This window comes from Bacillus rossius, assembly GCF_032445375.1.
Source record: "Bacillus rossius redtenbacheri isolate Brsri chromosome 4 unlocalized genomic scaffold, Brsri_v3 Brsri_v3_scf4_2, whole genome shotgun sequence".
NCBI classification, from domain to species: domain Eukaryota; kingdom Metazoa; phylum Arthropoda; class Insecta; order Phasmatodea; family Bacillidae; genus Bacillus; species Bacillus rossius.
The window spans coordinates 25,309,200-25,321,624 of record NW_026962011.1 but is presented as its reverse complement, the minus strand read 5'-3'; the positions used below and the strand labels follow the sequence as shown (position 1 = coordinate 25,321,624).

General features: G+C 36.2%; 1 protein-coding gene across 1 annotated transcript in view; it reads right to left on the bottom strand.

The window, feature by feature from the left end:
- The window catches only part of LOC134541804 (G-protein coupled receptor GRL101-like), a 192,567-nt gene extending 183,102 nt beyond the window's left edge, over positions 1 to 9,465 (bottom strand). Inside the window, exons 1-2 of the mRNA XM_063385496.1 lie at positions 9,447 to 9,465; positions 7,795 to 7,899 (exon numbers count right to left, since the gene is read on the bottom strand). Coding sequence (XP_063241566.1) covers positions 7,795 to 7,899; positions 9,447 to 9,465 — 124 coding nt within the window. The remainder of the gene's footprint in view (positions 1 to 7,794; positions 7,900 to 9,446) is intronic.
- Between the last annotated feature and the right edge of the window lie 2,960 nt (positions 9,466 to 12,425).

Genomic DNA, 12,425 nt, shown 5'->3' with positions numbered 1-12,425 from the left:
CGTCAAATTTCCTTCCTTTTTTTTTTTTTTACTGAAAAACACGTGTTCTACGTTTGATACCGAGACATTCATTGAGTTTTTAATGAGCGGCCAGCCCCGTGGGAAATCTCTGATGTTGATTACGCTAATTAGCCCGTGGTAAAAAAAAATGCGGTACGAAATTTACGAACCTAGTACAATATCGTCAACTTAGTATTAATTGGTTGCTATAAAGCCATAATGATCATAAATTATTCGTGATATATTTGGCTCGTAGTAATATATTTTTCTAAAAAAAACTATTGTTCATTAAGTGTTCCACATTTGTCTAGACATTATGTTGTGCCATGTCATTCATACAATTGATACCTGATTGTGGATGCAACTCGTTCCTCAACAGGTGTACATAAACACTCATTCAACACCAGTTTCAAAATTTGGCTCAGTTCGTTGAACGTTTCTAGTGACATTATAAAATAGCTTTAAAGATTCGAAATTCAGTAAAAAATATTATGAAAATATGAAAGAGAAGGCTCCTTCCTTCAGTCTGGCAGCATTGACACGATGCGTTCATAAATTATTTTTTCTTGATTACTTTTTGATGTGTAACAACTTATCTCTCGGTATGCGGCATTTGGTAGGAGTAACTTCGTGAATGGAACGGAAGTCGCATGGAACGGGAATGTGTAACCATGGTGCTGCCATCTGTGGCGGATGACACGAACCAAAGTTTATAGAAACTTTTTTTTACGTGGCCTACAGCTTGACGCCAACAGCCAAAAGGTCAATATGTATTCGTTCAAAAATCGTTACCAAATCGTAATCAAATATCATTTTGTATACGTGACACACATACCTTACCCGGGACTCGAACCCAGAACCCCTCTCAGCGTAAGCTGGCGTGCATCTGACTACGCTACGGAGGTCGGCTCATAAAGACAAAGAAAAACTTTAACGTATTTTCTGTTTAGAACATTTTAACAAGATGGGTAGTATTTTATAAAATTAGTCCGAAAACGGGTTTAGTATTTTTCGAGGTATTTTTCGCTTTAACCGGAGCCGTCCATTGTATAGTTTAACATTTAACTCTGAAAATCGGTTTATTCGATTGTCGACATAGCTACTCCGGCAACACATTCTAGCGGCGGACGCGGAAACCACGTGTGATTCGCGTCTAGAACTGTATTTTAAACACAATTTTAGTTTTTTTTTTTTTTAATGCTCGACCTTATTTTAAAGAATTCTTCGTTAAAATTTGCGTCCGAGTTTCGTATTATAAGTGTATTTACGACATGAGATCACATGAATTTGCCTTTTACAGGGGTTAGATGGTACACAACTCTGGTAGTACCGAAAGACTCGCAACATTTTTTTTCTTCCTACGGACAAATTCGTTTATCATCAATGCAATTAAAATGGATTTAACGCCAATAGCGCAAGAGCGTGACGCTCACCTCGGCGAACAGCCGGACACTGGGTGACATCGAGTGGGATCTCCTCAGCAGTCGGGCAACTATCGGTGAAAAGTTTCCGGTGAGGCAACTGCAGTTGCCAGGTCTCGGCAACTCGTGGGCGACCGATCGCCGGCAACTCAGTTGCCCGTGTGAAAGGGCTCTATCTAACAGTCGACAACACCACGCCTATCCACCAAATCCAAGCGTGTAAAATGTACGGCAACCAACCATTCACTTCTGTTGTACACAAGACTGCTGGCTACTAATGCGTTTAACTAACAATTAGGCCGATATTCATAGACACAAAAATAAGGATTTAGGTGTTGAATATGTTACAACTGTGCCCTAGCCATATTCCTAGTCCACGACAGGACACGGCTAGTCTCTTATTTTCAGGACACAAGATTTTGGTGTCACATCCGTTGCCGATCTGTTATAAAAATGCTGCGCCTGATTAGAGCTCTCTTTTTCGTTGATTTCGTCCCGAGTATGGCGCCATTAACTCGTATACAGTAACTTTTGTGACAATCGGAGGACGAACCAAGCATGCTGTTTGTCAATTGAAACGTTATGATAGCAAAACCTACCTGGAGTACATTTTTAAAAACTTTAATGGTCATAATAAGAAATAATCGCAACTTATAAAGTAGTTGATAAAATTAGAAAGGAGGTTCTTTTTAGTTTGTACGATGGTGCTACTGTCTCAAATATGTTTCCGTAACAACTTTAACGCTAGAATGCGTTGAAAAAGGTTTCTAGCCTTGCGCATGGCACCTTTTATTAAAACGGTAGCCGATTTGTTTCCTTACTGGGATTCGGTTTCGACACGTTCTGGAAAAACGGCCCACGAGTTAGGTTACGGTCGTATCCCAACAAGGCAGTGCTTATTCGCTACCTTACGCAAACGTCTTGGAATACCGCCCTGAAATTCTGAGCACGACTCGTCGCCTGCTTCCCTCTGAGCATTTGAACGTCACGGCTCTGCGATCGCGCATCCTCTCAGCCAATAAGAGCAGTTCAATGAAGCCCGCCAAAAACAAATGTTCGCGCTACTGTTCGCGCCTGCAATTTTGAAGGGTTTCGTTTTCGGACGTTTGTTCTTTCCCCAAAAAAAAATTCATTGCATTCCCTGTCGTGTTTGAATTTATGCCCCGGAAATCACGTTCACTTTGTATAAGAACACTCGCCTATAGACATTCATTGTTTCTCGGCTACCGTACAAAACAACTGCAATGATTGGAAGAAAAAATTGTGATATATATGAATTTGGCTACAAAATTTGGCAGAATATGCACTAGTATGTTAACATTAGGCTACAATAACTAAGCGCCAAATGCATTAAATTACCATGGCAAGACTATTCGTTGTATTGCTACCAAAATGTCACTAGATATATTAGCTCACATGTACTTAGCTGTATACGAACCTGCATGCTTTCACTGTCACATAAATACGATATTGAACCAAAAAATATTAAATTATTATTTGAATAAAAATATTATTCAAAGTGTCAATGCTTCAAATATATAACAAAATTATTTTAACCAAACTAAACAACTTTTTTTCTAATGTTTTCTTTAGATAACCAAATGGATTTTTATTATTTTCACCTCATTATTTCACATTACGTAATACAAAAAACTGTTTCGCCCTTACGAATTTTAGTGACGCAATCGAATGTATTTTATATTTCAGCATTTTTTTCTCCATAATATACTAATGTAAATTTTTTTCGAAATTTTGAGGGCCAACTCATAAAAGCCAAATAAAAACTGAACTGCCACTTTTCAAGTAAAAAGGCCAACTCTGATTCGGCCCTTAGTGGCATTGTTATAGTTTCTTGAAAATAACTTAACTTCAAATTAATTTTTTGCAGAAAGTTTCTTAAAATTGTCTAGCATGCCGTTATTTCTTTAAGTTGGAATTCCATAAATGTCCAAAATAGTACAACATTTTATAGGACACATACACCCAACTATCGGATTTGAAGTATACAATAATGTGATTATCCGCTATATGAAGTTCTGTATTACTTTACTTTCCTTTCAGAACATGTAAGAATTTTTCTAAATATATCATTACGAGTTTTGAAATGAGAATATTACTGAAACTTTCTTTTAAATTAAGATTTGCAGACAGTAAATTTTTACCGCCCTTTTCGCTTTACTGTACTTTATTTATCTTATTGTAGCTGAAAAAACAAATTCTTGGCCTTTGAGTGTGCAACATGCTATAGTTTCATTGCAAACTAGCATAATTGTTATGTATGTCTGAGAAAAGGTGTTTTTTATCAATGCTCATAGTTGTGGCAAGGAAATTGAGATTTGGACTTGACACCTTATTAAATTGCAACGAGCACTTAAAATTATATACTCTTTTAAGTACTCACAAAGGAAAAATTTACTTGTCATATTTTTAGACAATTTAGTAAGAATTATATTTTAAATGTTTATCAAAAAGAAAATCAGCTGTGGTTTTTTTCAGCCCTATAAGAAAATATTTTCGATATTAATACGAGTTCTTAAGATCGCTGACTACATTTGAGACATCTGTGTTTGTGTAAATATGTCATATTTTCTTGAAACTAAAATGTAGACGCGCATCACTAGCGCCTTGTAAACTCACGGACATGTGAACTTTTAACCAAAAATAATAATCTTTTGTGTGTCCGTGGTTTTTTTTCTACCTCTGTTCTATTACAGGTTATTGTCGCGCATCTTTGGAGACGAAAGAAGACGGAAAAGAGAGCTGAATGTTTCGCGGGATGGCGGGAGATGATTGGAACCGACGTAGCGGACAATGGAACGTCCTCGAAACCCTTCGCTTTGGAAGGGACGTCATGTCTGCCGAGAGGCAGGGCCGGACGTAATGGTAACACGCAATTCGAAAAAGGCATTTACAGCAAATAAAAATCTAAAAATTCCTTTACAAATTCTCGAGATGTTTATTTTAAGACTCGACCTACAAAATATCATGATTATTTCAACAGTAATAAGAAATAACTAAAAATATACCGCAGTGAACAATTCTTTGTTTGTAATGACGACCAACCATGGATCAAAGGTCCCATGTTAAATTTTCAACCAAGCATGTACAATAGCTCTAAAATGCTGTTCGTGATCAGACTTTTTTATTTACCTCGTTTTTACTAACTCGCTTTCTTGTCGGTCCGTTTGTCCGTTCAATAGGAATTTTGCAATCGATTAAAAATTTATTTCCCGATGAACTAGAGACTTGAAACTTTAAATAGCTCAGAACTGTGTGACAATGCAATATTAAATCTCTTTCTTGTCTCTCTGTGTGTATGTCATCAAGTCCTGAGCTATGTTCTGAGCTATATCTAGGTCATCGGAAAGTTAATTTAAAATAAATGAGAAACTGAAATAAACCTGAAATTTACCAAATATCTCTGTCATAATTCCATAAAAATGTTTTAAATAGATTAAAAAAATTTCATACACACACAAGGCTAAAAAGCAGAAAATAGTTATTTAAATATACTTTTAATACACCAAGTTTTTTAAACGGACTAAAAAGTATAAAATAATGTATGCTAGCCCCATACAGATACCTAACGCCATACAGATTGACCTAAAAATTGTGATTGTGAATTTTTAATACAAATAAAAATACTTGTAAGATTAAAAAAACGTAAAACGAGAAAACTCACACCACAGTTAATATAATTTTCAGTGCAATAAAATTGTTTAGTGTCTCAGGTGAACTATTTTATGTATCAATTATCTTTTGCATGCGCCCCACGTTTTAAGTTTTATATCTTACAGGTATTTCCATAAATATTAAAATTCACAATCAAAACTTTTCAGGATAACCTGTATGGGTTTAGTAATATGTTCAGGGTTAAAAATCTGTATTGTGCTAGAAAAATAATTATATAATTTTTGGTCCGTTTTAAAAATCGTAGTACAAAAATATTTTTTACATGAATTTTCGACAGGAATATGGATGTCTTTAATCTCGGGTTGAGTGTCACTTCGGCCGAGGATTCGACACCGCTTCAAACTCGTAAACTATGAAAGCTACAGAGTTGAAGTAAACATATATCAGTAGATCATGTGCTGAGTAATGGGGAGGGGTAGGATGAGAAGGGTAGTGAGGCGCCGTTGCTTTTCCGATAGGCGTGTAACGATAATGGACGAGCGCGTGGGCTGGCTCGCGAATTGCCTCGCATTTACTATCCTCGTCGCAACATAAATGTGAGAGTTTGTGTGTTTGAATGTTCCTTAACAATCACAACCTTACTATTGAATCATTTCGGAAAAAAATTCAAAACAGGCTTAGTCCATACATATAGGTACTGGATTAACACATAGTCTATACAACGAAACGAAATTCATTCTGAAGAGATTGAAACCTGGGTTGGTTTTAGTAGCGTACTCACAATTTCTTTTACCGGAGAAAGAGAGAGGGTTGAACCAATGTGTCCGCTGTTTCTTTCCATTTTTTCGTGAGAATATTAGATTTTTTTTTTTTTTTTAGGATTTCAAGGGTGTGGGGTTTGTGTGTATATCTCCCTCCCCCCTAATTGCGTTTGCTTCTGGTTTGTTTGAATCTATAAAGGGAATTTTGTATCACCGAATATACTTAAATGGAAGTTAAGATACTCAAAAATATTACGCCGTTTGTCTTATCCATTTTCTCAAAATTTAACTGCGAAATAGGTGAAAAGTTTATATCAGGAAATTATGTATCCAATAATTCGGGAGTTCAAATGATGGGCAGGAAAAAAAACGCAACAACTACCAATTGTTTCTTACAACTTTCTGAAGTTCATGCTGTGTTAAATTATATTCAATGAATAATGATCAATTGAACTCACGAAATATATAAATCCTCTTAGCCGTTTTCTGTTTTATACAATAATATTGTTTTATACAACACTTTGGTTCTATACAACAATATTCATATCAAGAATTGCATGCACAGAGTCTTCTTCAATTTTTTTTTCTTTCGAAATTCAACCGCGGAGATGGTGAAATGGGGATAAGCAGTGGTTTCTTTAAAAAAAAATCATAATTCTAAAGATAATCGAACAGTAAGTAAGTATCTGGATGAGTTATAGTAGCACATTCTGCTATATCTTACGTAAACGTTTCAATTTTTATATTTCTTACTTAATTACGTATTTACTACTGAAACGAGTTTCATAAATGTATTGAATTGTTGGAAATTTACTTGGCTTAAAACATAGAGTCCTTTTCATCCAATTAAAAACACATTTACTTAAGAAATTCTCATTAAAATCAATTTCTAGAGATAAATTACGACACCTGCCACAATAACGAACGTCACAACTAAATTTTAAATGTTATTTATCTTAATCCATTCAAAATTTTATCGTTAACAAGCAAAAGAAAACTGGTTTTCTTGTATCATGCAGTAGAATGTCCATTTACATTTACAAAATGGCTCATAGGGCATATAATTATGCACATGTATTCAAAATATATACATATAAGAATACTTTTTTGGTACGAGGTGTATAAAATAATTATCGTTGGATTTTCTCTAAATTCCTTCACGAATGATTTTTATAATCAGATTTTTTCCCAAGAAGATAAAAAAAAATATTATGAACACAATGACGACATATTTGTTTATATTTATCGCATATTTGCGGCATTGTCCAGATTTGTCTACCTTAATTTACTGTTATTATTGAAACTGTCTCGTAGAGGTTAGTCCTCTGTGTTTATGTGATCTATTTTTTTTTTCATGACTAAATTTCTTCCACGGAATTTTTGTGCTGTCTGACGTTTAAGTTTTAAATGTGTTCGCTTGCTGCGCGGTCGTCGTTGTGATGTGTTGGGCCTATCTGACATCACCTGATTCAGGCTTGTTTCCTGTGGGTTTAAGTTTTCATAATTTATTATTTGAGGGCTAATTCTAAAAAAAATTAACTCGCTAGGTACCTCTATTTCATTTGCTGTCGATCACAAACATTTTGAACATATCTTCACTTAATGTAATATATTGGGTGAAGCTTAAAAACGTGCAAATTCTTCGTAAATATTATCTCTTGCAGGACGTTTTACACCAATTATATTACACTGAGTGAACATTTGACAGAAATATTTGTTGACGGATCAAAAAATGGAATGGAGGATCGAGTTGACTTTTTTTTTATTGTTTCTTATTTTGAAATTACGAATTTTTTTTTTCTCTCTCTTGGCAATCAGCGCAAAACTGCGACGGGCGCATGTCCCAGGAAGTCGTGTTAAATCAAGCACGGCTGTGCTAGTGACGCCGCGACCGTCCGCGGTACTGGGAGAGAACAAGCACCAGGGCCCAGAGGACTGGTGAGAGGAGGGGTGAGAGGGAGGGAGAGGGGGGGACTCACCGCATCCGAGCTCGTCGGAGCCGTCGGGGCAGTCCGGCTGCAGGTCGCAGCGCCGCACCAGGTCCACGCACGAGTTGCTGCAGCGGAACTCGTTGGGCAGGCAGCCTGCGGACAGAGACGGCCGAGGCCACGGAGGTGTTCATGTGGGTGCGCGTCATTTCACCTCAAATTCATATCTCTTAAACGTCACTTGACCTAAAAGTCACTTGGCCTAAAATTCACTTGGCCTAAAAGTCACTTGGCCTAAAAGTCACTTGGCCTAAAAGTCACTTGGCCTAAAAGTCACTTGGCCTAAAAGTCACTTGGCCTAAAAGTCACTTGGCCTAAAAGTCACTTGGCCTAAAAGTCAATTCGCCTAAAAGTCACTTGCCCTAAAAGTCAATTCGCCTAAAAGTCAATTCACCTAAAAGTCAATTCGCCTAAAAGTCAATTCGCCTAAAAGTCATTTGCCCTACTAGTCATTCGACCTAACAGGCATTCAGCCGAAATTCATTTTAGGTCGAATGACTTTAGGGCAAGTGGAGTGTACTCGTTCATGTGTCTAAGGAGCAGCTGCAACAATTCTACATTATTTAATTTTTTTTTTAATTTACGAAGAACGTCGATTGCATATTACCCAGGTGTATTCGTAAATTTGCAAAATATCTTTTTTAATTTTACGGACACTGAGTCCACTTTTTTAAACATGAGTCCAAAAGAATATTCTCATTTTTTTAAAGAAACATTTAACAAGTCTTACAGTTAGTAGTGTAGGGATGCCGGTCCTGTGGCTGGTTCCTGGTTGAGGTGCCCAGGTGCCGAATTCCGCCATATTTGATTATGACGTCATAGCCGCCATATTGTATGATCTTGACCTTGACTTTTTACCATGAACTGCCTTTGAACTTGACCTTTGAGCTCACCTTTTGACCTCAGTCACCATCTTGAATTCAGCCATTTTTAAATCGAGCGACCCACTCCCCAAATGTTAAAATTTCCCTTACGGTCACCAAATTAAGTTTCCGATTTCATTTCCGCCATATGTATTGGGTCTGATATCACAGTTACTTTTTTTTTATTCTGACATCATGTCCGCCATCTGGTCGTCTGCTGGAGGCCACCATCTTGGATGCTGACATATTTGTTTCTGCTGCTTGTTTCTAGAGAACGCCCGCATTTCTCTGCGTCATGCACGTAAAGTCGATGTTACATTACCTACCAATGTTATTGTAATCCTTATCAAAATATTTCATAAATTTAATTTTTTATACCAAATACATTGAAACCGGGGTGATTCGAACCATGACAGCTCGGAACTCTGGGTTGGAAAAAGTTCGTAATTGACCGCACAGCCATCAATACATTTACCTGGCTGAGAATTAAATAAGGTGTATATAAAACCACATATTTGGACTTATATTTTTTAATTAGAATGAAAATAGCATATTTTGCTAGAGGGCATTGCTGCCATTTTTATTTTCAATACTTGCCATCAAAAACGATAGTTAACACACATCGTCTGCTATAGGGTGCTGCCGCCATCATGTTTTCAGAAATCGATACAAGGAGCGCTAGTGTCACATAGTACACAATGTTGTCTGCTTGAGTGCACTTCTACGATATTAGTTTGATTTTTAGCCGCTTGAGTGCAGTAGTATTCATTACCGTGGCACCAGCCATCTTGTTGGCCATCTTGAAACTATGTAATTATTGACCTTGAAATTCGTAAAAAATTCAATTTTTTTTAAATTTCGCATGACATAAAATATTGTAAGTGCAATTTTGTAATAGGAATTCGTCAAACGAAACTCTGAACATCATTGCATGCATCATCTCGGAAAAATAACATAAATATTTCGATCGTTTTCTCAGAAATAACCAGGAGCACACAGAAAAAACTAACAGCAGTCTTGTCCAGTGTAAGGAGAAAACCAACAGAAGTCTTGAAGTTGAAGTTCTCGTTACTTTTTGTATCGGTAATGCCGTGACGATTACTATTTGGTACTCTCTAACTTATTGTAGCAGTTAAACACTTAATTAGGGGAACAAATTTTAAACATCAACTTTATAAAAAATTAAATCTTAGTTTTAAAAGTTTTCGATATTCAACTAGAGGATTAGTCATCCTTTTTTTTAACTGACTAATTACTAAAAGAGGTATTACGGTTAAAGCTTTCAAGAGGAAGTTAATTTACTAAGTGGCATAGTATGAACTATAATGAGTTCGGTGCTTCATATTGTTTACTTCAAGTTTCAAGAACTTCATTATTCGTTAAAATCTCATCACTTCCAAAAAAACTGTAGTTTGTCTTGAGCGAAAATTCTTTCCGCTCTGATCTCCTTTCGTTTGCCAAACCTCCGAACCACGAGTCTCCTACAATACGCGTAATTCCGTAATCTCCCTTACGTCATCAATCTTGGCAGTCTTGGGCGACCTAATTTCTGCTCCTCCGCCAACTTTTCGTATCCCCCCCCCCTCCAAGACGCTTTTGTGTTTCTGCCCACGTGGTCGGACCGCGATCATTCTCTTCCGCCCAATGTCCTCCTGAATAATTCGCCTGACTTCTGTTTCCGTTCATTATCCTCCGCGCGTTCCCTCACGCGCGCGCTCGTTAATTTCCGGGCGAACGTGGTTGGATGATCGGGGGGGGGGGGGGGGGGGGGGCAGGCCATCACGTTTTTTTTATGTCCCGCAGTGATGAATTAGTGAATTCAATCTAGGGGATAGCCGCTCGTTCGAACCAACGGCTTCACGGACTAAACGGCGGACTCGCTGACGGCCGAATACAGCGGCAGTTTATTCCCCGGAAGAAAAAAAAAAATAGACACCTCCTATATTTGAATCCTAGTGATGATGATGTGTCACTCATTACATTGAGTCAAATTTAAAAAAAAATTAAACAAGATGTTAACATAAACAAGTTATGTGTAGTTGTGTGTGTGTCTGTGTGTGTTGTGTGAGGTCCTTAAAAATAATTGTAACATCCGACGTAATTAGGTCATGAATCGGTCTTGGTTTTTAATGAGCAACAATCTCAACATTTTCGTGGGCTTTTTTTTTTTTTTTTGAAAACCGTACAAAACAGAAATAAAGACAGCCAGACAAAGATTCGAACTCGCTTCCTCCGAAACATGACTTCAAAAGTCTTGCTTTTTTGAAGTTGTACTTATTTAGGAGCGTTATGAAAAAAATTACTAGAGTGAATTTTAATGATGGGCGCGCACCATGCAACGAAATTTTCAGAGAATGAAAAAGAAGCCACATACAATATAAAAACTAAGTATAAATAAAATTATCTATGTGCTATTAAATCTTACACTTTAATGATTATTATTGAATACTGGTCCATGTCATTAAAAACATTTTTATTGTGAATATTAGTGTTATAAATTGTGTTTATTATGAACTTTTACAAGTGTGTTTTCACGTTTATTGATATAAGTGAGTTTATTTTCCCGTATGTATAATTTATTTACATTATAAATTATAAAATATGACATTAGTATTTTATAACTAAATTACTTAATAAACAATACGCAAATATATTGATATCATTATTAATTTAAGTATTAATTTTTAAATTATAATATTAATATGAATTTATTATAAGAATGAATGCCGAGTATGTATTTAAATATTTTAATTTTATTGTATTTATACTTTATCAACCGTTTTGTTCTATCGCTCCAGTCCTTATCTTTTTTATTTCTATTAATTATTTGCATGCAAAATTAAAGTTAGAATTTTATCACGCTATGTAAGTATAACATCTCACGCATGTTAGGCAAGTACACATACCCATATTTTTATATTTAGCTTGTTTGTTACTGAAGAGCCCGGGTTGACACAGTTGACTTGGAAATAACATTTAACTATTTATTGACTCGTATGACAGTGTTGCTACTAATAAGGACGCATGCAAATTCACATCCAAGCCATACCCTGGACTCGAACCCACAATCTCCTCGCACAGATTGCTGGCGTGCACCCAACTGCGCTTCTAAGGCTGCACTTCGGTGCTTCGCTGGACACGAAGCTATGTAAAAAATTGGTTGTCTGTAAAGTCGGTTTACGGACGATAGTTTAACGTGACAACGTCATAACAAAACATTGATGAAATGATTGCATACTTTTATGAATAAAATTGAATCATTTATATTGAATTATCACTATTTTGTATGGATAAAAAGAAGGAGTGAAATGAAATCTACAATTTAATTGATAAATTTACTTTTATTTGCACTCATTAATTCAAATATGTTTATTACTTCAACGAAGAGATTATTTTAACTATAACTTTTATTCATGTTTGCTATTTAACTTCTTCCAATGTGTGTTATTCTGTTAAGGATAGGACGATGATAGGAAAAGTAGGAAACGAATGTGAGTGTTTCAAACAGTTTAATGTGCCTCGAAAAAATTAAATCGATGGTTGTTCCAATCGAGTGGCAGAGAGATAGATGCGGCGCAAGCGTACAATGAGCGTAACGGGACAATGAGTAATCCTTTTTCGTGCGTGTAGCTGGCGTTCATCGTTTATTAGACGTTGTCACGTCAAAAAATATTGTGTGGTATATGAGTCTAGATTTATTAAAAAAGGTAACGCAAGTGAGTCAGTACTCGCCAATGATGTGTAACCTCTTACTCGGAA